At 34.5% G+C, this 25739-nt stretch overlaps 5 protein-coding genes across 6 annotated transcripts; 4 read left to right on the forward strand and 1 right to left on the reverse strand.

The window, feature by feature from the left end:
- Positions 1 to 613: 613 nt before the first annotated feature.
- On the forward strand, positions 614 to 4067 carry LOC110724857 (G2/mitotic-specific cyclin-2-like). Its single transcript, XM_021904352.1, has 9 exons — positions 614 to 1373; positions 1476 to 1593; positions 1720 to 1776; positions 1915 to 2086; positions 2183 to 2308; positions 2706 to 2795; positions 2925 to 3146; positions 3235 to 3512; positions 3674 to 4067. The coding sequence occupies exons 1-9, from the start codon at positions 1334 to 1336 to the stop codon at positions 3810 to 3812; spliced, it is 1242 nt and encodes a 413-aa protein (XP_021760044.1). The 5' UTR covers positions 614 to 1333; the 3' UTR covers positions 3813 to 4067.
- Positions 4068 to 5607: 1540 nt separating this feature from the next.
- On the forward strand, positions 5608 to 7381 carry LOC110724867 (phosphoserine aminotransferase, chloroplastic; the record flags this gene model as incomplete). The annotated part of the gene is made up of 1 exon (XM_021904363.1): positions 5608 to 7381. A coding segment is annotated over one exon (1449 nt), but the record flags the coding sequence as incomplete, so codon positions are not given.
- Positions 7382 to 8215: 834 nt separating this feature from the next.
- LOC110724884 (glutamate formimidoyltransferase-like) lies at positions 8216 to 12653 on the forward strand. Of its 2 annotated transcripts, none has more exons than XM_021904391.1 (4): positions 8216 to 8567; positions 9018 to 9632; positions 10573 to 10991; positions 11913 to 12653. In XM_021904391.1, the coding sequence occupies exons 3-4, from the start codon at positions 10601 to 10603 to the stop codon at positions 12425 to 12427; spliced, it is 906 nt and encodes a 301-aa protein (XP_021760083.1). In that variant the 5' UTR covers positions 8216 to 8567; positions 9018 to 9632; positions 10573 to 10600; the 3' UTR covers positions 12428 to 12653. The 2 variants fall into 2 exon arrangements, with proteins under 2 accessions (XP_021760083.1, XP_021760075.1); XM_021904383.1 differs by having other exon boundaries at positions 8220 to 8567; positions 9018 to 9039.
- LOC110691064 (oral cancer-overexpressed protein 1 homolog) lies at positions 9088 to 9576 on the forward strand. The gene has a single exon (XM_021868024.1). The coding sequence runs from the start codon at positions 9088 to 9090 to the stop codon at positions 9574 to 9576; it is 489 nt and encodes a 162-aa protein (XP_021723716.1).
- Positions 12654 to 13158: 505 nt separating the features above from the next.
- Positions 13159 to 25308, reverse strand: LOC110724877 (protein GRIP-like). Its single transcript, XM_021904373.1, has 22 exons — positions 25158 to 25308; positions 23578 to 24063; positions 23213 to 23328; positions 22190 to 22359; positions 21522 to 21615; positions 20919 to 21005; positions 20702 to 20782; positions 18979 to 19104; positions 18188 to 18296; positions 17990 to 18069; positions 17175 to 17303; positions 16876 to 16976; positions 16155 to 16288; positions 15986 to 16083; positions 15786 to 15899; positions 15643 to 15670; positions 15502 to 15554; positions 14997 to 15068; positions 14874 to 14921; positions 14227 to 14332; positions 14043 to 14101; positions 13159 to 13516 (listed from the first exon to the last, which is right to left on the reverse strand). The coding sequence occupies exons 2-22, from the start codon at positions 24047 to 24049 to the stop codon at positions 13412 to 13414; spliced, it is 2382 nt and encodes a 793-aa protein (XP_021760065.1). The 5' UTR covers positions 24050 to 24063; positions 25158 to 25308; the 3' UTR covers positions 13159 to 13411.
- Positions 25309 to 25739: the final 431 nt, after the last annotated feature.

Raw genomic sequence — 25739 nt, forward strand, 5'->3', positions numbered from 1 at the left:
ATGACAACTTTAATAAATGTTAAGAGTTGTGATGACTCATTAATGCAATCAAATCAACTAGCGCCGTCAATAGAACATTTAAGGTATTTCACATGTCGGTTAAAGCATGCAATTCGAAACTGGTAAAACTTTGTACACATATGTGTATATAAATATTTTTTGGCAACCACGTGATTCTTATATGTATTTTGACCTTCTATTTAGGATCGAATTCATACATCTTTACTAGACCTGTCTAGCTAACATCAAAGCTTTCAATCTGTTGTCATTGCCTTTAATACCATTAACTCAATTAATTACAAGCTAATCCAATTCCATCAAATAAATGTACAAATAAAATTAATGACTCACCACATACATCCTAATCTAAATCAAAACAGATTCTCTAAAAATAACTTTCTAAAAACCAAGCTCCAATAATTTCACACATAATCCATATCAATGAGATATATTACCTTTTATACTTTCCAAATCTTTATGATTCTCACTCTTTTCTTTTTTTTTTCTCAAACCCAAAAAAAAAAATAAAAAAAAATAAAAAAATTTACAAAGTGCATAGGAGCGTATGACTCTTGCACTTAGGGAGAGCGTATGTCATCTTACCAAAAAGGAATAAAATAAAATAATAAAATCAAAATCAAAAATCAAAAACCCAATCATATTGTATACACATTACACTAATACAATATCAATATTTTCCAATTAAGTATGATTATTCGGGCCGGGTCGGGTCACGTGGGTGCAATGTATGTGTCACATGCCAGCCAATTTATGTGACCGTTGGCTAAGGCTAGCTCATATCAAAGAAAAAAAGAAGGGCGTGGTTTAGTTCATCCAACGGCCATATATTTTCACTAGCCGTTGTATTTGAAAATTTAAGGGGGTTTAGGTTCGTGTATTTTCCAGACAATTTTTCCGTTGTTTCCGTTTTAAGGCAACAATTTTATTTCTTTCCTTTTTCTGTTTTCTTCTTCTTCTTTATTTACCTGAGCTCTTGAATGACTGAGTAAGAGAGAGAGAGAGAGAGAGAGAGAGAGAGAGAGAGAGAGAGAGAGAGAGAGAGAGAGAGAGAGAGAGAGAGAGAGAGAGAGAGAGAGAGAGAGAGAGAGGAGAGAGAAAGTGAGAGAGAGAGAGAAAGAGAGTATAATTAGTAAATGAACTAATTATACCTCAGATTTTTTGTTCATTTTTGTTCATAATCAAGAGAAGTAGTTAAGATTTTTCTGGGGTTTTTATTAATTTTTCTGGGGTTTTTGTTGATTTTTCTGGGGTTTGATTTATTCTTTGTTATTTGATTGAGATTAATTAGATCTTGAGATTATAATTAGCAAAGATGATTAACAATGAAAATCAAAGTATTCCCAATTTCCAAGGTAATTTTGTTTGATTTTTTTTTTTCGGTTATGATTGATTAATTAGATGAAATTAATTGTTTAACGAAGTGGGGTTTTGAATTTTTGTTGAATTTGTATTAGGTCCCAGAAAATTTGGGCATGAAGCTAAAAGAACAAGAAGAGCATTAAGTGTGATTAATCAGAATTTGGTTGGATCTCAGCCTTATCCTTGCGTTGTTAACAAAAGACCCGATTCACAGTAATTCTCATTTTCTCTCTCCTCATTCAAATTTTGCGAAAAAAAAAAATGTTCAAAAAATTATGGGTTTTGAATTATTCGTTAAAATCTTGTGTTAATTTTTTGTTAATTTTGTTTTACTTGCAGAAAATGTGTAATTTTTGACGAAAACATCCCCAATCCTGTACAAAGACCAGTCACAAGGTATTATTTATTTGTTTTTTAATTTCAATTTTTATTTTAATGTGATATGATACCCAAAAAAAAAAAAAAAAAAAAAAGAATAACAAAAAACAAAAATCTTGAGTTTTTTCTGATGATTTTAGATATATTTATTTTCAGGAAATTTGCTGCTGAAATTAATAATAAACAAGAAATCAAAGTTCAAAATTCAAGTGAAGTTATTGAAGATGTTAAAATAATAGATGTGGAGTGTAAGACAATTACAGATGTGCCTGTGCCAATGTCATTGGAAAAGCCTGAATCTGCAGCACAAAATCAGATTAATGAGATGGTATACATTAATTTGATATTAATTTTGGTACAAATTTTGGTTAATTATGTGAAAATAATAATAATTTTATTTACTGTGAACTTTAATAAATTACAGGAAGAGGTTGAGATGGAAGACATCTTTGAAGATCCAATCTTGGACATTGATGGCCGTGATTCAAAAAACCCTCTTGCTGTTACTGACTATATTGATGATCTTTACCTTTATTATAAGAAAATGGAGGTAATTTTTCATCAATTTTGATTGTTTTATCATATAATTTTAATATTTTTAAAAGTAATGTATTGAATTTTTAAGTACTCGTGTCGGATTGCCAACGAACAATCCGATGTGGATGGGTAACTTATGGAAAGATCAATTTTACTTGTCATCGAATTTAAAAGTACTCGTGTTGGATTATCAACAATCTGACATTGGTGAATAATGTATGGAAAGGTTTATATAGAATTTAAAAAGTAACATATATAATTTAATATGTATTCATGTCGGATCATGAGCGTATGGAAACTTTTCAAAAATAAGTCGGGTTTCACACTTGAACACATATCCATATTACGTGGTCTGTATTGAAATTAAAGAACTGCTAAGCTAATTAACCTTGTTCATAACCTCATTGCAGGCATGCAGCTGTGTATCACCAGATTACATGTCACAGCAATTTGACATTAATGAAAAGATGAGGGCTATACTGATTGACTGGCTTGTTGAGGTAAAAATTATTTATAAAATTTACACTTCATATGACAATGTATATAATATAAAGTACATTAAATGAATTTGCAATTATATATTGACTTATTGTATAGTTTTCTAATCAAAATTTTGAATTCATACACAGGTACATTACAAATTTGAACTTAGGGATGAGACCTTATTTCTCACAGTACATCTAATAGACAGATTCCTAGCTAAACATACAATGGTGAGAAAGAAGCTGCAATTAGTGGGTTTAATTGCAATGTTGTTAGCTTGCAAATATGAAGAAGTTTCTGTACCTGTTGTTGAAGATTTAATCTTTATTTCTGACAAAGCTTATACTAGAGAAGATCTTCTTGAAATGGTATATAAATTACCCTCGAAAACCCGAATTTTTATCTGATTTTGAAACACAAGTAGTAGATTTAACTGTTAATATCATTGTTTTGCAGGAGAAAATAATGCTCAACACATTGCAATTTAACATTTCTTTGCCAACCCCATATGTTTTTCTAAGAAGATATCTGAAAGCTGCTGAATCTGACAAGAAGCTTGAGCTGCTGTGCTTTTATCTGATTGAACTTTCTTTGGTGGAGTATGAAATGATCAAATTTCCACCTTCACTGTTAGCTGCTGCTGCAGTGTATACAGCACAGTGCAGTTTGTATGGCTTTAAACAGTGGAGCAAGAGCTGTGAGTTTTACACAAACTACACTGAAGACCAGCTCCTGTGAGTCTTTCTTTTCACTTCCGCGCTTACCTATTAAATATGTTACTCGGACTCTTCATCTCAACTCGAAACACAAGTTCTAGTAACATAGAATCCTACCATTATTGAATTAAATTTGTGATTTCGCGATGATTTTCTAATTAAACTTTATGGGATTGCAGGGAATGCTCAAAGCTTATGGTCAATTTCCATCAAAAGGCAGGAACAGGAAAGCTAAGTGGAGTACATAGGAAATATTCAACTTCAAAGTTTGGTTATGCAGCAAAATTTAACCCAGCAACCTTTCTCCTCAACAATTGAGTCTAATGAGAAAGGATTACTGTATAGTTTACTGACTATACAAGAAATTTGGTAATTACAACAAAATGACATTTGAAAACTACCCATTTAATCTCTATTTGAGGGGGTGTGGCTAATAATCTTGATTGGCTTTTAGGATATTGATATTGACAATATTTACCACCCTTTGTTTATGTTTCTTGCAAAACATCCACATTGTATTTCATATTCAATTTTTTGAATAAATACAGATTCAACTGCTTATATTCTGTTAAATATTTTGTATCATTTCTTCATTGTTTTTCTTTCTCAATACAAAGTAGAAAAAGTTCTTTTACCTTAAAATTCAAATCTTATAAAACCCAAAGCATTTCTTCAATTCTGTTAAAAAAGTTATTGAGGAAAAAGTATGCATTTTCTGACAAAAGTTACACTGTATATGTATTCTGAGATTTCTGACAAGTTCATATTAATATATTTGGTGAAGAATGTCCCACCTCATGGCATGGAATTAAGTTAGTATAATAATAGAAAGGACCATATTGATGAAAGACCATGAAGTGATTTGAATATTGTCTATCTTCAGGACTATACCAAACAAATTTGCTTTTACTTAGATCACCATCAAAGACTATTTTAACAACATTGATAACAACATTTACTAAAATTAAATATGTGAAATATGGCTTGAAAATATGAACACAAGTTCACACTCCTACATGTACTTCAATCGTGATGTGATTAGTGTTGTATTAATTGTTTTGAATGTTTAAATAAATATTTGAATTGATACATAAATAGCATATATTGTTATATATTGTTCACACTCTGACACGATACTTCAATCTTGATGTAAGAGTAGATATACATATTTTATTTAAATAAGAAAGTATTTAAGATGAATATTCGATTTGATACATAAATGATCTTTATCGTTTCTTAGTAAAATTTGGACTTGTTATAAAAGTGACTCCATATCTGAATCAATGCTAAGCTAAATTTGCATATCATACTCATAATAATTTCATACCCTTGCGCTATATTGTTTTTAAGCGGATTATGAATATAACCCTAATACATTTGTTCATTTATTGTTCTTTTAAATACTTCCGTATTATTAACGTTATATTTTACAAGCACGTGATTTCTCTTTATTTCCATCCACATCACATGAGCTAACATTGATTCAAATACGATATGGTACATACATATATATTAGAGATTTAGAGGTGATCAAAGTTAGCTCGACCAGATTTTGGGCAGAATTTTTCATCCCGAAATCGACTCGGGCTAGCCCAAATATTTGTTTTGGGGGGGGGGGGGGGAGGTTTGGGAATATGTGTTTTTTTTTTCAAATTTAGTTGATTTTTAATGCCCGCCCCGCAAAGCCCGCATGGCCTGACCACTTTGGACACAAAAATTTCGGCCCGACCCGAGAAGTGGGTATATTTTCAAGCGTCGGCCCGGACCTAACTCGGCTCGACCTGCCCAATGATCACCTCTAATATATATGATCCTATTCAAGACTTATCAATTTGGGTTAGCGAGTCGAGTCCGGGTAAAATTTTGGATCGGTCATTACAAGATATGATATATGGGTCAAATTGGGTCGATGTTGGGCTATTTGAGTCAGGTCGGGGTTCCCTCTCAATAACTCGGGTTTCATTCTCATCATCTGCCCTTATAACTCTTTAAACACCAAAAAAATATTAATAAAATGGACAAAGTATTAAAGTAATACCAAAAAATGGACTCATTGGATCATTAGTGGGATGATTAGGTGGGGATTACTTACTCTAATTACAATCTATAACTTTTAACCCAAGCAAAGGTGGGCTTTACCCCAACAAAAGCGCAGCCTCCCCTTTTACCTACGCATAAAGCCCAGACTTTCCCACACTTTTGCCTCCCTCTTTCTCCCACCAACTTTCCTCACTTTCTCTCTCCTCTTTCTCTCTGCAACACCTTCGATACCATAACAATGGCAGCCACCTGCAACACACAAACAACCCTTTTCCTCAAAACCCCTTTCACTCCAACAAAAACCCACCAACAAACCCATTTCCTCCCCTTCAATTTCAAGATCCGAACCCCCATTTCCAAGATCACATGCACCGCCGCAACAACCACCACACCCACCACCAAATCTCCGGCGAACCACCGATCCGAAGACCGCGTCTTCAACTTCGCCGCCGGACCCGCCGTCCTCCCTGAAAATGTCCTCCAAAAAGCGCAATCAGAGCTCCTTAACTGGCGAGGTTCCGGCATGAGTGTTATGGAGATGAGCCACCGTGGGAAGGAATTCACCTCCATTATCGAAAAAGCAGAGGCAGATCTACGTACCCTTTTGAATATTCCGTCTGATTACACCGTTCTCTTTCTTCAAGGTGGTGCTTCAACCCAATTCTCCGCCATTCCTTTGAATCTCTGCAACTCTGATGATGCTGTTGATTACCTTGTTACTGGGTCTTGGGGAGATAAAGCTGCTAAAGAGGCTGTCAAGTATGCTAAATCATCCACCATTTGGTCTGGGAAATCTGATAATTATACAAGAATCCCTAATTTTGATGGGTCTGAGTTTGAGCAAAACTCGCACGCAAGGTATTTGCATATTTGCGCCAATGAAACTATTTATGGTGTTGAGTTTAAAGATTACCCTGTTCCTGCTAATCCAAATGGGTTTTTGGTTGCTGATATGTCTTCTAATTTTTGCTCTAAACCTGTTGATGTAACCAAATTTGGGCTTATTTATGCTGGTGCTCAGAAAAATGTTGGTCCATCTGGGGTTACAATTGTTATTGTTAGGAATGATTTGATTGGAAAAGCCCAGAAAATTACCCCAATTATGTTGGATTATAAGATTCATGCTGATAATAAGTCACTTTATAATACTCCCCCTTGTTATGGAATTTACATGTGTGGGTTGGTTTTTGAGGATTTGTTGAACCAAGGTGGGTTAGTTGAGGTTGAGAAGAAGAACAAGGCTAAGGCACAGGTACTGTATGATGCAATTGATGAGAGCAATGGGTTTTACAAGTGCCCAGTTGAGAAATCAGTGAGGTCATTGATGAATGTACCCTTTACTCTTGAAAAATCGGAGCTCGAACCCGAGTTTATTAAGGAGGCTGCTAAGGAGAAGATGGTGGCTCTTAAAGGTCATAGGTCTGTTGGAGGGATGAGAGCTTCAATCTATAATGCTATGCCTTTGGCTGGTGTTCAAAAGTTGGTTGCTTTTATGAAGGAATTCCAAGCTAAACATGCTTAGATTTTTTTTTGAATGGTTTGGTCTAATTTTGGCACTTTCTTGCAGCAGAATATCTGAGTGTTTGTTTCTCTCAGTTTAATTTTTTTACCTGGTTTGTTATGTTTGTTGCTTGTTACTTCATAATCATAATCATGAAGTATATTAGTAGTAGTAGAAGAAAGTTTTGTTTTTGAGTATTGTATGGCCAAATTACAAGAGCCTTTTAGTGGATGAATAAGTGTTTTACTGCTATGCAGCTCATTAGATAATAGGAGTATCACATTGTATGCAGTCTATGAAATATGCACAACTTAATGAGAATTACTATTACTATTATTACTGGGAAGTGTTCTGCTCATTCCTATTTTTTTATGTTATGCTTAAGATTACTGTGATCAGTTGTTGTGAGTTATGACCATTGATAAGAAGGCTCGAGGCGATAGGGGTCAAGCTCTCTTATTGGCCTAGAGGCATAGGAGAGGTGCACCGAAAGTGCACTAAGGCTCCTTGCTTTGATGAGGCATATATTGATCATTGATTCAATGCACCTTGAGCTTTTTGTATAATGCTTGTGACCTTTGTCACTTTGTGTATGTTTGAAATTATTTTGTCAGGAGGGTGGTGGTTTGGAGGCAAAGCTTTAAATCGAGTGGCAATAACATCTAAGAATGGAAAACCTTGCCTAAAATAATGTAGAACTTTTTGTATTTTTTAGAGAAATGGAAAATCAGAAAGTTTTTAACCCTGTCTTGTCTGCCATGCTGATGGACTGACTGGTCTGTGGTCGTTAACGCCTGGTTTAGAATAATAATAATACTGTGAATTTAGCAGGAGAATTAGGGACTACTTTGGAATTACAGCAACATTCATTTACAGTGTTCCCTAAACTCTTCACAAGTACTCCTTACAAAAGAGCAAAAATTAGTTCGATGAACTAACTACAATAGTACATTCTTGGTATCATATTCAAGATTGATCCATCAAATTATGTTCGATGAGTTTTGGTCATTACAACAGCTGATGGCCAAGTAAGTTACTAAATTGATTTAGTGATCGATTCCCATTTGGTGCTTATTAATCACAAAGTGTCTTAAACAAGAGTTGATGCTCATAATATTTGGCTTAGGATTAAAGAGATACAAATCAGATTTGCTTTTTAAAAGTTGTTAACTAAAGACCACTGCTTTTTCCCCTTTTAAAAGTTGTTAACTAGAGAGTTATTTCCGTCATTTCATTGTATTTATTGTTGTTTTTACAGGAATTTTGAGGATTAATTTCGTTTTTGGATCTTAGAAAAAAAAAAAAAAAAAATGGTACTGTATCGATTGAACAGTATTTTACGATTTTGCCCTCCTTAATGCCACGTCAGTTTTTGTTTTTTTTTTTCACTTTATTTATTTCTCTTGTACACTCAATTGAAGCGGCTTCTTAGCGTTCCCTCCTCCATAGAAAGCAGCTTCTTAGCTTAGGTTTATCGGACGACACCTGAACGATGAAGTAAGACTGTGATCTGAAATTCCGCTGATTTTCAGGTTAGATTTATACTTTTTTAAAAAAAAATGAAATTTTGATGTCATTTTTGGAAATAATTTATTTTATGCTTCAAATATATTGATTTTTCTCTTCTCTTCTTTGGTAAAACCATTATTGGTTATAATTTAGATACTAAATTGCTAGAATTTTGCTATTCATATTCTTAATTGAGAAAAATTTGATTTGATAATTGAGTCAAATTTGGTTTTTTTTATGTTGCAAAACCCTTGATTGTTAGCATGTTATGATAAATAATTAGCATCATCAATTGAATATAGCTATGAATTCATGGCTTTTATAGTTAGCATTATTCATGGTATTCTGCATCATAATAGATAATTTTTAATCAATTAATTACTCAAAAGTTTTGTAATTTCCTTGTTAATTTGGTTAAATTATCTAGAGTGTAAATGTTTATTAATTATTATGTGATTATCTTTGTTGTACAGGTTTAAATCCTCGATCTAACAGGTACCCTTCTTTTATCTCTCACTAATTTCTATTCTTCTCATAAATCCCATGGATATATTTGATTCTTGTATCGATTCCCCACAAACCGAACCTCCAAAACCTGAAATTCGGAGCAATGATAACCTAAATGATGAAGATATTTTTGGTTCCTCTATAAACTTGGAAGAATCTCACATCGAAGAAGGCTACAAAGATGGGTATAGGGATGATCTTACCTTGGGCAAGCAAGAAGGCTATGAAGTGGGTCTTAAACATGGGTTTGAGGCTGGTGAAGAGCTCGGGTTTTACCGTGGTCTTGTTGATGTTTGGACCTCTGTGATTCGGGTTGAACCCAACTTCTTCTCTTCTCGGGTAAAGAAGAGTATCCATCAAATTCAGGAGTTGCTTGAGAAGTACCCATTTATGGATCATGAAGATGAGAGCAAAGATGACATTTTAAAAGAGCTTAGGTTGAAGTTTAGGGCCACTTGTGCTTCTTTAGGGGTTAAATTGGAATACGAGGGATACCCTAAAAAGTCCGATTCTCATGATTATTGAGTTTTGGGCATGAGCAAGGTATTCTTGGTTGACGGCTACAGTAGATGCAGTATGGAGTTAAGATTTTCTTCTCAGTTTTGTTTATGATGGCTGTCTTACTGTTACCCTTGTAGCATTAGGGCCATGACTTTGTTATCTTAGGAAAATTAAATATATTTTTGTATTGCTTTGAAATTGTAGAAGATGCTTATCTTAAGTTGATAAGAAGTATTTATTTAGAAGCACATGGCGAAGAATACTTTGTGTGGTTTGATACTCATAAACATGTAAGAAAGTTTAATTCAATGAATCTATACATGAGAACTTTTGTATGCAGACTTCGTCTCTCAATATATTCACCATTTTTTATTGGTATTTGGATTGGGAAATTCTCATGTTAGTTGTTTTTTTTTTAATTGAATTTTAACTGCTTTTGGTGAAGATGAGTTCAAATCTTTCCTGTGATTTGAAATTTAACCTCTGGGTGTTCAATTGAATGAGATAATTACACCTGGGCAATCAGCAATGTCATTTCTATGAGTCATAGGATGTGGAGTCACTTTTTTCTTGCTTATGCTTGATCATTTAGCTTGATGCAGGATATGTATGTTGCATTGGATATATCCTTAAAGTTTAAACAACATTCCATCATCTTGGCTTATCTATTCACAACTACTTTTGGTCGTTGACTGCACATGTTATCTATTTGCCTTTCTTTTGCTTGGGATAGCAGAGGTGTCCTGAATATTTGACACTTCATGCTACTATGCTAGAGTTCAATGCTAGTGTAAAAATTGTGTGGATATCATCTATTTGATCGATTTTTTACAATTTAAAGATTTACTTTGATTTAGCAGAAAAACTTAGTTGCTGATGCTGTTATTTTTAAGCCAGAGCTACATGAGATGAAATATGTTGATAAAGATAGATCCTGAGTTTGTGGTCCTTTCTAGAATTTGATCAGGATCTTTATATTGTAGTTGCAAAGCTAACATTGGTATTCTATCTTTCCTGTAGATTGGGAAGATAAGTGGGAAAGAAGTAAATGAAAAATATGATACTGGCTTGTTGCAAACTATACATATCTGAAAGCCGCAACAAAGCTGCCCTTGAGTCTATTGAACGAGTAGCCAAGCTTGTGCATGATACTAAAGTTGTCAATAAATTTGAAGATGTAACTTATAACAGAGTTGGCTACACTCTTGTCTCTAAGCTACCTCCAAAGCCGTCATTGGATCTTTGCCCTCTAAAAGATGCTGCTTTTGCAATGGTTAGCACTGCTTTGAAAGCAATTGACTTTAATATGCACAGTGGAAGCCATCCTCGTCTGGGAGTTGTTGATCACATCTGTTTTCACCCATTGGCCAGTACTTCTTTGGAGCAGACAGCTAATATTGCAAGGTCCTTGGCCAAAGATGTTGGCACCAAGCTTGAAGGTTTGTTTACTTCATCTAGCTTAATAACCTAGAACTAAGATTTGGAGGATTCACTTTAATGTTTTGAGTAGAAAACAGAACCAATTGTGAGTCTTGATGCAAAGATTGTCATAATATTCACGTTATAATATTGTATAGCAGCTGTTTTTGTTGTCGTCCTATTGATAAGCAGCTTAAAATGGTGGCGCCTCACTGTTGTCTAGTTATGCTTTATGTTTTTGGAAAGTTGGGAGTCTTAAGGTACCTTTCAGATATTCGTTCTATATTCAAACCTCATAAGCTGTGTATTCAATCATCATCCTTGCTCCTCATTTTTTGTCCAGCACTATACTATTTCTCAAAGAAACATTTGGGTATGGATGATGTTGTGGAAAAAGTGGACAATTTAGGACATCTTAAAGTGGGAATTGAAGCTATGGAAGGGGACAGAGGGAGTATTATTGTTTTAAGCAAGATTCATCTGACAGTGAAAGAAACTGTATCTTTCTAGAGAACATGGTTATGGATCATATTTTTTTTGGGTGATCAATTAAGAGATGGGTGCCACTCAAGCCTCTTCTTTTAGTATAATCGTGATGATTTTCAAGCACCTTGGACATGCTGTTGTATCCTAGATGTATTTTATCTTGAATGGAAGCTCTATGGATATGTGAAATCTGAATTTATGCACGCTCTTTGCATATTAAAAGAGACTCCTATGACTTTAGTGTTACTCTGGTATTTGTGCGACTTATGTGACTGATAGTAACTAATGCTTAAGGCTGCCTTTGGTGTCAAAACTGGCAATCACCAAGATTTTGCAATTTTCAGCTTTAATACACAGCTAGCAGTTTCTTCCCCACAAGTAGAGGACTATTATTTGGTTAAAGCTTATCTGGACTATTATTTCACTCTTATGCAATTTTTATTTGAAAGCTGCAGTTCCTACCTTCTTATATGGAGCAGCACATGAAAAAGGACAAACTCTTGATTCAGTAAGAAGAGAACTTGGCTACTTTAGGCCTAACATTAATGGAAATATCTGGGCGGGAGGGCTGAGCTCAGAGACTTTACCTTTGCATCCAGATGAAGGGCCAAATCAAGCTGACCTATCAAAGGGCATTGTTGTTATAGGGAGTACAAGATGGGTAGATAACTACAACGTCCCTATCTTTTCCACCAATCTATCAGCTGTTCGTAGAATTGCCAAACTCGTTAGTGAAAGAGGAGGTGGACTTCCATCAGTTCAAGCTATGGCACTTTCTCATGGAGAGGAAGTCATTGAGGTTGCTTGCAATCTATTGGAACCGAACAAGGTTGGAGGACATCAAGTTCAAATTGAAGTTGAGCGCCTTGCACAGGAAGAAGGTATGGTTGCTGGTAAGGGTTACTTTACTGACTTTTCACAAGAACAAATCATCAATGCTTTCTTGGATTCTGGAGATACATCTGTTTGACCATTACTTAATTGTTAATAGGATTATCTCTGTAAAGGTGCCAGATTTCTTTGATGCATCATACTCTTGTGAAAAACAACTTCCGATTATGATACAACATATTACAATAGCAGTCAAATCTTTCCTTTGATTTTGTTGTGATTTGAGTCTACTAATTGTGTTACAGCTACGATGCTATGTTACTAACTTGGGTGAATAGTGCTCTTAATCAATATTTATTTGTTAGTTAATGGTGGCTATGACATATTGTCTCCTGCTAAATAGACTTTTTCTTTTGGTTTGGACTCAATTTTGGTGTCTTTAATCTTCAGATTGTTTCCGAGTGGTTGTATAGCAGAATTAGTGTTTTGAGTTTTTTACATCCTCGTGAGTCTTTGGCGTGCAAAACACAGGCTCTTTGGAAAGCATTATAACATGAGTTTTTCATATCTCGTTTTTCTTAGGCAAGCAAATCAAAGATGTCAAGGATCATTGCTCTTTTAACTTGTTTGCTGTAAGAATGGACTCAGTGATCGACTGAGTGGTTTGCATTTTTCTTTTGTTCTAAGCGTTACTCCAATATCTGATCTGATTTTTTTTCCTACTAATAAACAAAACATTTCTTTTTAATTTGGCCTGATTCCAACAAAAATTAAGTAATACTTGTATGTTCCTGAAAAAAAAAAATTAACTTATATATCCCAAATACAAGCAATTTTTTTACAGTAACTATAAGAGGAGAAGAAATTATCTTGCAAAGAAAAGCTATAATGTAGTGATGTATTCTCCATTCCCTTTGAATATTGTATAAAAATCAGTTGTTCTTTTTAACAGTAAGTTTCCATATGCAATGGCAATAATGATTAAGAATTTTGATGTTACAGAAAGACGATGTACATAATAAAATTAAAAAATACAAAAATTTGCAGCTCAGTGTCCTGCTTAATAGATTCTCTGTAAGTGAAGTTCACGGCCAGAAGTCTCTTTGGATTAAAAATCAGCTAGTCAGACAAATGAGAATCTAGAGAAAAGTGAGCGACTTGGTACATCATTTTCCAAGCTAGGTGATGCTTCCGCATAACTGCGATAAACTTGTTGACACTTCTGGACCTACAAGCGGTATAGAGCAGAAACAAGTAAAAAAAAAAAAAAAGACTTCTACATAGTTTTCAATCCAAATATTTTTCTTTCTGCAGAGCATCATATCAAAGATGCAGATATACAAAGGGTAGAACATGGCCTAATGATCAAATTGTCAAAAGCATCAACAATATGAAAGACTTTAACACGGAAAAGAAGCGGACTGCAGAAAGAGAAAAGCAGAAAAACAATGACTGCTATAAGCTTAAAACAAGTGACCATTAAGATTTTATAATCTGTTACAAGTTGCGCCTTATATACATCACAACTTAAATATAACTCAACATGGCCAAATATGTACATGCATATACATTACAATATACATAATACATAAAGTCATAAACACACATAGGGACGTTAGGACAGACCGATGGATTCATACATTTAAAAAGCAAACAAGCAGCAAAAATCACCTTCACCTTTCATACGAGTCAAGGCAGCAAAAACACACTATTCAAGATAGAATTTATTTAACTAGGTAAATAGATGTAATTACCTCATCAGGACTGAATTGCAGAAGCATTGCAATTACTGGTAGTAATGCTTCCACCTCACCTATGCAAGAGAAAAGTAACAAGGTTATGCTATAATTACCTCATCAATACCAATTAATAATTCAAGCCTGCCGTGAAATAGAACCCTAGATGTTTCAATATCTAAACTACACCTTAAGCATTTACCAGTTTCAAGAAGCTTCAAGACAACATTTTTAAGGTAGGTCATATCCACCCCTTCCCTCTTTCGCGCTCTATCCATACTTCGTAGTTCCTCCTTCAACATGTCAACCTGCAAGCACAAGTTATTAGGGATTCAGGCTTTCACTGAAAAGCAATTTTCTCAAACTACATCACAGCCTAATACCAGCTAGAAAGAAGCTTCTGAGTAATTGGGTCAAAAGTGTCATATTATAGATAATAGTCATAACACACAAACAGCTGAACTTCAATTTTGGAAGAAATAACAGTATCAAAGATGTAATGAACACAGAAGAGTGATGAATCCACCCATGTGGTCGTTGAGAAACTTAACAAGATAAATGTAAATGAGCTAGGAATTAACCATCCATGACCAATTAAGAGCTACAGATGGTTTTACTGTTTTGGATCAGAATCTAATCCATCAATAAGAAATCATACGAACCAAATGCGTTAATAAGGGGAAAAAATTGTAAATTACTAATTGCAATGTACTCGATAGTTTGTTGAACATCAATAAAACTGATTAAACTCCCTCCTCCTCACCCCACAAAGAGAACTGCACTAGTCTCATTAAATCACTGGGAGACAAGTCCAGCCGCTAAGGGGATCAAGTTGATCAAGGCACCTACCTGTTGGTTGTGAAGCCGATTTTCACGCTCAAGCTCCTCAATTTCCTCCTAGTATAGAAGAAAAAGAAAATCAGAACAAGTGGTATTTTAAATTTAATTTGTTCATGATGAAACTTTACCCACTTGAAGAGCTAGGATGTGGCGCTGAGACTGAGATAACTCTTCTTCTCTTTGGGCTTGCTGCCTTGCCAACATCTTGTAAGAGAAAACAGAGAATTAGCAAAATCAATTTCCTAACCACTCTACACAAACGCAACAAAATTTTCAATTCAACATAACTGCAGCCTGTAGGAAAGTAGAAAAAGCAACACGCATACATTGAAATTATCACTAAAGCGCTCTTCTACTTCCATTTAGTAATGTTTAACATACTAGGAACCAAGCTAAAGACGAAAAGGTTAGAAGATGACACTAATATTAAAACACTGACAAAAGTATGCACGTAAAATCGTGTATGCATCTAAAACAGAGCTAATGTAAGTGATTATCATCTATTGAAATTTGAAAACCTCAGTTATACACAAACACTTATCAGGATGTTTAAGTTACTATCAACTGATTATTTGCTTCTAAAGCAGATACAATTCATACTATAGCAGGAAAAGAGAAGGAATGTATAAAAGAATACCAGAATTTGCTGCTCTGCAGAGGGAGTGCTCAAGGTATCTTGTTTATGTGAAGCTGATACAATATATGAAGAATAAGCAATCATGCTGAAAAATTGCATCTTTTGATAATAAGTTATAACTTATTAACTTTATGTGCGTACCTTTCCCTTGAGTATCACCACCACCTTCCTGAAAAGAATAAACAATTTGAATAAAGTATAATCGACTACAAATAATGGGTAATGGGTTGCAGTTATAATCCAAGCCCAAATAACAGCAGCGAGTAAACTTAATCAGTACATACTTTGTGTTCCAAAGACCGCTGCAGTTTATTATTGTTGTTCAAAAGCCTTGAAATCTCTTTGTCTTTATCCTCAAGCATTTTATCAGCAAGATCACGAAATGAATCATGCTCTTCCTACAAACAGGGAGTATAATTATCCAGTGAAGTATGCACTATGCAGTAAATCATTCAATGACAAGACAACCAGCAACAAAACATACTTTCAATTTTCTATAATCACGTCTGAGCTCTTCGACTTCTTTTTGCATATCTGGCGCACTGGATGCCTCGTTTTCCGCTTTCATGGCTTCATACTTTCCTGTAATTTTGTAAGTTAAAAGTAATCTTGCATTGATAAATTTACAGTGGGAGCAAGCATTAAAAACATACCCCGCCATGTTTCTTCCAAATTCCGTAGGTTCAACTCCCAAGCACCTTTCTCTAATTGAAACTGTAAAGCCTGAGAATCAAGCTTTGATTCTAAGTTCTTTGTCTGCTGCTCAGCATTCTTAAGAGCAGCGTCCCTGGAATGTAGACACATAAAGACATTAAGCCTATGTTACTCGGACTCTTCGGTTTACCTCAAGTACCAGTGTCGGACCCTCGACACTCGGACATGGGTATGGCACTTGGACACTTCATTTTAGTTCAAAATCATAGAATTTTTTCACAAAATAGCCGAGTCGGATACTTGGACACATACCCGTGTCGGACATGGGTACCCGAGTCCGAGTAACATAGCATTAAGCAATAGCCATTAAAGGAGTATTTGATTAAATGTAAACTTTATGGTCCTGGCATATGTTGCCGATTCCAAAAAAAGATATATCATGATAACCAATACTAATATTTAATATCTAGCTAACAGCCATCTAAGTTTTTGCTCACCATTACATTCAATTGGAAAAGATATCTTCAGTTTACTACTCTTGATATTTATATTGTGTATACTCTTTAGAATAACTTTAGTACCTTTTTAGTATTTGAAATAAACCACTAAACTTCACAACAAAATAACTCAGAAGGCATATATTATCATAAACAAAAGTAATCAATAAAGAGAGCTTAGTCACAACATGACGACAACAGCAATAATAACAAAAATTAGTACCTTGCTGAAAGTTCCTTATCATATTTAGCCAAAGAAGCTTGAAGCTCAATGACAACCTTATCCCTTTCTGTAGAGACCAGTGATATTTCGTTCTCAGCTTCCTGTACGGCAAAGGACCACACAGGTTACTGAAAAATATTCAAAGTATTTCACATTAAGCAACAAGGTACATGACCCTATTTGTAGTACACAACGATCCAACTGTACCACCGTTCATAATAAACTAGAAAGGAAGGAGTGCAAGGGAGTCAAATGAAGAGGACGATAAAGGAAATTGATATTCTGATAAGATTATGTACTTTCAATGCTTCCTCTAGAGCTTTGATTTGCTCATTGTCATTGGCTGCTGCTAGCTCTGCATCCTTCTTCTGAAGAAGGGAGTGAGCACGGAGTTTGTAGGAAGAAAATTCAGCTTCTAGTCGACTAATCTACAAAGACATGATAAACATGCGATTAAAACACTTAAACAGATTGCAACTGCAAATTTACAATGTAAAAGCATCAAGACATCAGTCAAAAAGAGGGAGACTACAAATTTAAAAATATTACAATAAATCATGAATAATTAAATGGAACAATGGAGCAGGTGGTAATGATAACACAAATTGTAATGTCGTAATAAATGTACAACTACGATCCAAGCTTCAAAATCAAATGCAGATTAGCTAAGCGGACAGGGGAAAAACAGCTTTTTTGTACTTTGAGACAAGAAACTTCAACAGGTAACCATATGCCTAATCATACATTACAAATGAATTATTGCGGTCCACAATCTAAACATCACAACTAAAGTTCAAAAGAGATTATATACATCTAAACCATGTAATTCTAAAAAATGTCCTTATTTCAAATGAAAAATTAGAAAAGACCATCCAACCTTACAAATCCAGATTTCACAACAACAGGAGAATATTTAATCTTAGCTAAAGTACAAATACAAAGGTGATTCGCCCATGATCATAAAATTCATATGACTCCATTTTTAAAGGTGAATGTAAGGTTCTTTATAACTCAACAGTTAAACGAGAGTCAAAGCATGCAGCAATTATAGACAAAAAGCGAAACACGCCAGCCTTACTATGGCATGTAAAAGATAAATAGTGGTAGTTGGTACCTGTTCTCTGGAGGCTGCCAGTTCTGCATTTTTATCATTGAGCACCTGAGCTTGTTCAGACAACTGCAATTCAAGCTGACCTTGAAAAACAGAAAAACAGGGATGCTTCAGGAACTCAAGCGGTCAAGCTTTTCTTTAAAGGATTGTAATTGGAGGTGTCATGCAATAAGAAGTGTGCTTTTATTGATTAATTTTTACTTTTAATTTTAGCAGTCGCAATTTCTGCTCGCACGCGGCTACTCTCAGCAGTCTCTAACTTCGCTTTGAGGGCTTCACAGGTTGCTTCCCAGCTCTCTTTCTCTTTCTCCTGCATTCATAACGACAATCCAATTGGATGGCAGCATTAAAAAAGTCTTAGAGACAGTGCAAGAATCGAAGGAAAAAAAAATTGGAAATTTAAGAAATCTCTTAAAACAGATCTAGATAATTATTATCCCAGAATGCAATATCTTACACAAAAGCTTTACAAACTACAGTGAAACTATTTCTCAAAAAAAAACAAAAAAAAAAAAAAAAAAAAAAAAACACTACAGTGAAACTCTTTGACAACTAATAACATTAAGTGCATAGCTTAAACGCAACACAACAATGCAAAACCAACAAGGAGAGTGTAGAAACCACTTTACAGGGTCCAAAAAATCTTTACAGAAAAAGAGTGTCAAAAGATATCATGAGGTACACCTTTTTTACAAAAACAGGGAAACATAACAGGAAGCAAGAGGTATATGTCCTCTACCACGAAAAAGATCATGCCAACAAATTACATTGCAAGACAAATCAAATAAGAGAAACCTAATGCGGTTCCTGAACATGATCATTGTGTTGTCAATCACTAACCAAGATTCTACCATCAGACTAAACATAAGATAATTCAACCTGTACAGCAGCTTCTTAATTTTCAGTGTGTATACCAATCATTCACTGGCGTAATTGAGCCTAAAGGCATACAATAGATGGTGTACAACTTAAAATTTACAAGAAATACATACATGTTCGTGCTTTTGATGAACAAGTTCTCCTTTAACAGACTCGATGACAGCTTTCAGTCTAGCTGCTTCGCCAGAAGTAGTAGTGTCCATTTCAGCTATTCTTGATTCCTTTTCAGCAACAACTGCCTGGAAAGTTAATTGCCAGACATTACAACAACAACAAATACATGGCTTAAAACTCTTCCTTCACTTTAAAGGATTTTTAAATCACATGCAATACCAATTGAGGGAAAAAGTCATGTATTACAGAAGCTTATTTCACTGAAGTGTCAAGTTATTCATCTATATTGGTGGAACTTGAATACTTGATGGATTTTTTTTTTTTTTTTTTTTTTTGGGGGGGGGGGGGGCAAAAATATAACTTTAAAAGTTTTTACAATGAAATTCAATCGCATGATTTTTATAAATATATTACTTTTATCAATTGCAGTTTAACTTATGTTTCAGCAATATAGACTTGTAATCAAAGCATAACTTCTTAGTATTCATATTCCAAAATTGACAATTAAAAAAATCTCTGCCTACATATAAGATTTTAGTATCTTACTAATTTCAAAAAAGAGAGGAAAATTCTTTACCTTTATAGTTTAGTATTTTGACATGTACAATTAAAGCGTAAACCCCAAAATTGGTCACTAGTGCCAGGAACTGAGAACTAAATGGTCTCAAGTAGAAAAAGGGGGGGGGGTGGAAGGACAGAAATCGAATAGCCATATGAGAAAGGGTGAAATATGGGATAAAGAGTATTTGATGATGTGATAAACTGATAATCGGGAACAAACTTTATGTATTATTGTTTTCTATATACATCATGATACTCCATAGAAGTTATTCGCAAGAAAATGGGTGTCGCAAGCATTGCAGACAAACTAAAAGAAAATCGCCTACATTGGTTCAGGCATGTAAGACGGAGACCCAAGGGTGCACCGTTACGAAGAGTGGAAGAGTGGGATCACGAAGAGGTTGATTGAGGTAGAGAGACTGAAAATGACTTGGTCAGAAGGAGTTAGGAAGGATATGAAGCATATGGATTTGCATGAGAATAAGGTATTTGATCATAAGGGATGGAGGAGTAAGTTTTTTGTGGATGACTAGAATAATCACTTTAGGTTCATGTAGCCAACCCCACTTATGGATTAAGGCTTTGATTGAATGATTGATCGATCAATATATTCCGTAGGACGTTGTTGTTTCACTAACTAATCATCAACATAGGACGTTGCGAAGGGTTTGGAAAGAGAAGGGGAAGGCCACCACCCGCCTTTTAGACATTTCAACCCTAGTTGTGGGATGATCAAGTTAAAAAGGTCATTTTGTCCATATCAATCTCCCTTACACCTGTGTTGGACTTGAATTAGTTTTATCCAGAAATTCCAGACTATAAATTATCTTCTTATGTCATTAGGCTCACCACATTTTTTAAGGTTTTTTACCCTACTCCAACTGTTATATTGAGAGCAAAGCCTGCAAAAGTTAGATCATTAATGCTATTGCGGTTGCATCTGAGATTTTAAATCCCTGGTGTATCAGCTCCATATCAGCCAATACATATAGTCCTTTACATTTCGGTAAAAATTGGGTTAGAAAGCTGGAAAACCAATAAGTAATGGCAAATATTCATATTTATCATTCTAGGGAGTGCCAAATAGATTCTCAACCTTTGAACTTTCCACAAGACCATAGACAAGTAATAATTAGGAGCTCATTTTAAACAAAATTTTACCTGTAAACTAGAGACAGTTTCTGCAGCCTTCTTAAGATCAGATGTTGCTTCAGCAAGTTGCATTTCCAAACTTTCTACATGCTAAATAGAATCAGATCAACGAAAAATATCTGAGTAGCACTAAAATATAGATATTATAAAGTAAGGGAATTCTAAGAAACATCAATATGGCCTAAAGTAAGTGTGACATATCAAAGAAATTCCACACTAGATTCACCTTTTGATTTTTGGATGAGAGCTCAGCCATGGAAGCTTGCCGTTTTTCCTCAGCAGCTTGTAATAATACTTTCATGTTTTCCAACATCTACAAGAGTACAATTCAATAAATAAATTAGCAGATGCTTCAAAGATTTTCAGCCTTATCAACCAAAAAGCTAGGAGGAACAATGTGGAATTGTCAGCTTGACCATGATACAAGACTACAAGCAAAAACCGCTAGCAACAGTTACACACCAATTTATTACAGTTTATTGATAGAAAGATGACTACTAAAAGATTACAAACATAACACCAAATCAGTGAGCAAGTCAAAAGTTCATAACAGGATTGAGAACCCTACTGTTAAACGTTAATCCTACAATTGACCTGAGAATGGACCCAACTATGTTGAGATTCGTGCATAGAAATCATGCATTGACGATAAGGCTGCAGAAAATGGAGTTACAGATGATCAAGCTAACATCTAAGCAATTGAGCTCTAAATCATTGAGCATATTAGGGCACAGAGATACACTGATTTGCATTTCAACAAAAATGCATCTCTGTACAAGTGAAGCTAAGAACTGGTCAACCTGAGAAATTTAAACATATACGGATATACCTGTTCCTTCTCCAAAAGTGACTGTTGCAGTGCCTCAAGAGCATGTTCCTTGGGTTCCAATGAATGACGGAGCTCTTCAATGTTATCTCGAAGCCTGCATGTAGTAACTTGTCAATTCAATAATTTTATACAAGCAAAGATAAAATAGTAATTGTTTCACAGCAAACAAATAAAGTGGGGAAGACAATTAAGCCCATCCCATTTCAGATAACCCATTTTGTTTCCTTGGATATAAACATCTATGTAGAGCAACAATCTACTAAGGTATTTGGAGGTCCAACTCTATGTTTTCTTACCCTTCACCAGACCACACCAGATGAAAAACCAAGGAAATTCTTCAAAGAAAAAGCTTCCATATGAGATTAAATTATAAGTTACACATCCGCCTCATTAACTTGTACATGAAAGGCATTCGTGAAATTATAAAATTAAGGTTTAGGTTTTATACTTTTACATATGGAATTTCTAAATGGGTAATATGATGCCTGAATAAAAAGAAACAGAGGCTAATAGTAGATACTTCTTCACAGGATTTCAAAGGTCAGGTTCCCAGAATATATCATATATATATCTAGAATTTTATAATATAGTTGGCCCAAAATTTTTGAGAAAGATCTTAATCTCACTTATTGTTTTATTAATTTATTTTATTTAAAGAAAGATCTTACTTATTGTTCACACTTCTTAATTGCTGTCTTTCCCCATCAATTGCTTTTAATGCTTCTTTAGCTTGTTGTCGCGTGCGCTCCAGCTCTTGCTGCAGTGCCAAAAGTTGAGATGACACTTGTTCAGCTCTATCATTTGCATCACGGAACTGTGCTTCTAAATCATCCTTTTCCTAAAAATTTTTTTAAAAAAAAAAAAACATAAACAAGTATAATGTCAGACTCCTGAAGAAGAAAAGAAACGCCAAGAAACTTATTGCTGCTATTTTCAATAAAATAAAATAAATTAAAAAAAAAAAAAAAGAGCTGCATCCACCCGTCAAAAACAAATTAAAGAGACCAAATCCCCATGTTTCTACTGCTATAAGGAAAAAAGCCCATATAGGCTTTGTCCCTTTTTTTATTCCAAGTTCAGCTCTAAGACAGAATGTTTTAAATAAGACCAAATTAAATGATTGGTGGTCTAGTAATCTTTATCTGAATTTTCCCTAAATCCTACTCAATGGTCTCTGAGCAATAGGGGCATAGGGGTAAGGTTGTCCACAACTAGATTCCCACAAACCTCCAGATTTTTACTCGATGATTGTTTGTGGTTTGTACACGCTTGTGAAATCATCAATCTTGTCCCTAATATCTTAATCTTGATCCTCATCTTTACAATCGACATAATGAGCTACCATGGAATAATCGACTTCTTTTTCCAAGCTTAATATAGACAGAAAAAGGATGTAAACATGTAAAAATTAAGAAATCAACATTGTGGGAGAAGATATCTATGAAGTTTATAAAATAAATAAGTTTTAATAAACTTGCTGACTATCCCCATTGCCCATAAAAGTGGTTTCACAACCAATATCACGATTTCAAACAGTCAACCACATCCAATATTTAAAATCTCAGTAATACCCTCTTAATCTCTTAACACCATTAAAGTAAATTATTTATTAACTAAGAAAGTTAAGTACTCTACTGAGAATATACGGTACATATCCTTTATTATAAGTATATTTAAAAGAAAAAAATTACCTTCTGCACATCTTGAATGCGCTGCTTTGCCCTTTTGTGAAGCCTGCTAAGCTTGGAATCAAGCTCAGAATATTTATCATCTCGGTCTTTGATTTCTTGTTCCATCTTTTGTTGAGCTACAAACAGAAACAGTCAAAAACAATTTAATATAGTTTCCACATCTGACAATTTATCTTCAAATATTAAATAGTTGCCAACTTGCCATGCTATGACATACTGTCTTGGGTTTCTGTGCTCTATAAGAAAGTCCACATCTAAAGTCATACCTCTTTTTTTAAAACATGAAGGGAAGTGCCAACTTCTAAGTCACACAGAAATGCATAAATTTCATAAAAAGGAAAGGAAAGGAATAACTCACTACTGACCTTCAATAAGCTTAGCTGAGAACTCTTGGGCTCTAGCATCTGCCTCTGAATATGATTCTCTCAGGTGCTTCAGTGCCTCTTCTGCAGCACTCCGAGTCTGTTTTTCTTCCTGCAGTTCTTTATCTAACAACTCTATCTTTTCCTGTAATGCTTTTACATTATCTGATGCGGCGTTGTCTTGTTCAGCCTTTTGATTTTGCTGGGAAGATCCATTTAGTTCTATGCCTAAATTTTGCATGTGCAAGCCCTTGATCTGAGACATAAAATACTCATTTTGAAACTTGAGCTCAACAACCATTTGGACCAGCTGATCATGAGTACTAATAGAGCCAGAGTCATCCGGATCACAGACCCCATTCTCCCTGGGATGACATCCATCAGAATTCATTTCGGTCAATTGTTTAACCAGTTTTAAATCATCCTCTGCTGTAGTTTCTATCATGCCATTGATATCTCCTTCCTGGTTCAACATTGACCACCTATTTTCTGAAATACCCAATCTCAAAGTCAATATCTAATACTTTAACAAAAGACTCTCCTTGAGAGTTGGTACAGCGAAGAAAGCATAGAGCTAAATTTACAACACTTTCTAGTTTCTATCTGTACATCAGCATCTAAACCGATTACAATACCAACCTTACAGGACAGTAGGACACATTTAACAGGTTCCTTATTCCACTGCCAACATTATAGAATAGAAATATATGCAGTACATCTTTACTTGGAAAGTTGGAAACATATTTCTCTTAGAGTTAATCAAACTAGCATTCAGACAATATAATTAATTTCATACAAAGATGATATAATCAATGTGTAGTAGTACCACATACCAATACCACACATCAACAGATAATTATAATAGTAAGAGAATAAACAAGAGAAAATGCTCGTAGTAACTATGTATTACACAGATGACAGAACTATTGCGGCGAAATAACAAATCCAAAAATGTTCTCTTCTCCTCTCTCCTCTCCCTTCCCCTTTCCTAACCATATCCGCTCACTTAAAGATGTAAGTCATGTAACCAAGCTAATTGAAAACCCGATAATTACACACCTGATCTCGAATACTTAAGATCATATCAGACGCCTGGATAATGGTTCTCCTCTTTATTTATTTTTTTCTTTTTTAATTGAAGCATCATAAGTTCCTCAAACTATTATACAGTACATCTTCCTCGAGCTAATATCTCAGATCATAGCTTATTTCACAGTTAAATTGCGACAAAATCAAAGTCCTCAAACTAATCTGTAATATATAATCACATTATACAACTAATTTCAAATCATCAAACTAATCCATCATCCACCAAATAGTAATTTAAAACCCTAATTTGTAAATTGCATAAATGCAGCAACAAATTGAAACCTTAGCCGGCAAAATTGGCTTGATTTTGGCAAAATCAGCACATAATTACTCAACAATCAACCTTCGAAATCGATTTAACAACTATATAAGAATCAAAATCGCCAAATTGAAGGGATCATCAATAAACCGCATAATCAAATCGAATTAAAGCAATCGACAAGCTGAATTAAGAAGAAAGTAATCAATTAAAAGAAAAGGAAATTAAGACTTACCTAGAAAAGGTAGAGAGATCGAGAAAGGGATGACAGTAAGTTTGAGTGGATCTCAAACTGATGAACTCCTACTCCGTATTATTTCTTCGCGCTTCAAAATGAAGACAAATTCTACTTTTTAACTGTTTTGTTTTGGTGGAGAGGAATTATTTATTTATTTTTTTAACTCTGTAACAGTTTGTGTGAATAACAGAATAGTTACTCCATTAATGCTCATTCAATAATTTTTGTCTACACGTTTCGTTTAAAAAAAAAAGAAAAAAAAAACTTTGTCCACAATGGCAATTACCATGTACAGTGGCGAATCTGGGTTGAAAATATGAGGGGTCGGGATTTAAATATTTTACTTATTGCTCAAATCTAATCACTATGCCCCTCAATGGATGGTTCCTGCACGATCCGCATAGTGCATCCGCTGCGGAATGTACATTATGTTGTATCATAATGTTCATAGTTGTAGAAAATAACATATTGTTCAATTCTAATGTACACGAGTTATATTGAGCTTTTTTTTAAAAAAAGCAAAAAGATAAATAGTAATTATTTTTTTACCATATAGTAATTTCAAATCATTTTAAACTA

This window comes from Chenopodium quinoa, unplaced genomic scaffold (assembly GCF_001683475.1).
Source record: "Chenopodium quinoa cultivar QQ74 unplaced genomic scaffold, ASM168347v1, whole genome shotgun sequence".
NCBI classification, from domain to species: domain Eukaryota; kingdom Viridiplantae; phylum Streptophyta; class Magnoliopsida; order Caryophyllales; family Amaranthaceae; genus Chenopodium; species Chenopodium quinoa.

What these genes read in the sequence shown, in the direction of transcription:
- LOC110691064 (XM_021868024.1), top strand. Translation starts at nt 9,088, where the DNA reads ATGGATATATTTGATTCTTGTATCGATTCCCCACAAACCGAACCTCCA.
- LOC110724857 (XM_021904352.1), top strand. Translation starts at nt 1,334, where the DNA reads ATGATTAACAATGAAAATCAAAGTATTCCCAATTTCCAAG. An exon ending in AACAAAAGACCCGATTCACA is followed by an intron (nt 1,594 to 1,719) that starts GTAATTCTCATT and finishes TTTTACTTGCAG; the next exon opens with AAAATGTGTAATTTTTGACG. An exon ending in GAGAAGATCTTCTTGAAATG is followed by an intron (nt 3,147 to 3,234) that starts GTATATAAATTA and finishes ATTGTTTTGCAG; the next exon opens with GAGAAAATAATGCTCAACAC.
- LOC110724877 (XM_021904373.1), bottom strand. Translation starts at nt 24,049, where the DNA reads ATGTTGAACCAGGAAGGAGATATCAATGGCATGATAGAAACTACAGCA. An exon ending in CACTTTTGGAGAAGGAACAG is followed by an intron (nt 21,006 to 21,521) that starts GTATATCCGTAT and finishes GTACTCTTGTAG; the next exon opens with ATGTTGGAAAACATGAAAGT. An exon ending in CTCTAGAGGAAGCATTGAAA is followed by an intron (nt 16,977 to 17,174) that starts GTACATAATCTT and finishes TTTGCCGTACAG; the next exon opens with GAAGCTGAGAACGAAATATC.
- LOC110724884 (XM_021904391.1), top strand. Translation starts at nt 10,601, where the DNA reads ATGAAAAATATGATACTGGCTTGTTGCAAACTATACATATCTGAAAGC. An exon ending in TGTTGGCACCAAGCTTGAAG is followed by an intron (nt 10,992 to 11,912) that starts GTTTGTTTACTT and finishes TGAAAGCTGCAG; the next exon opens with TTCCTACCTTCTTATATGGA.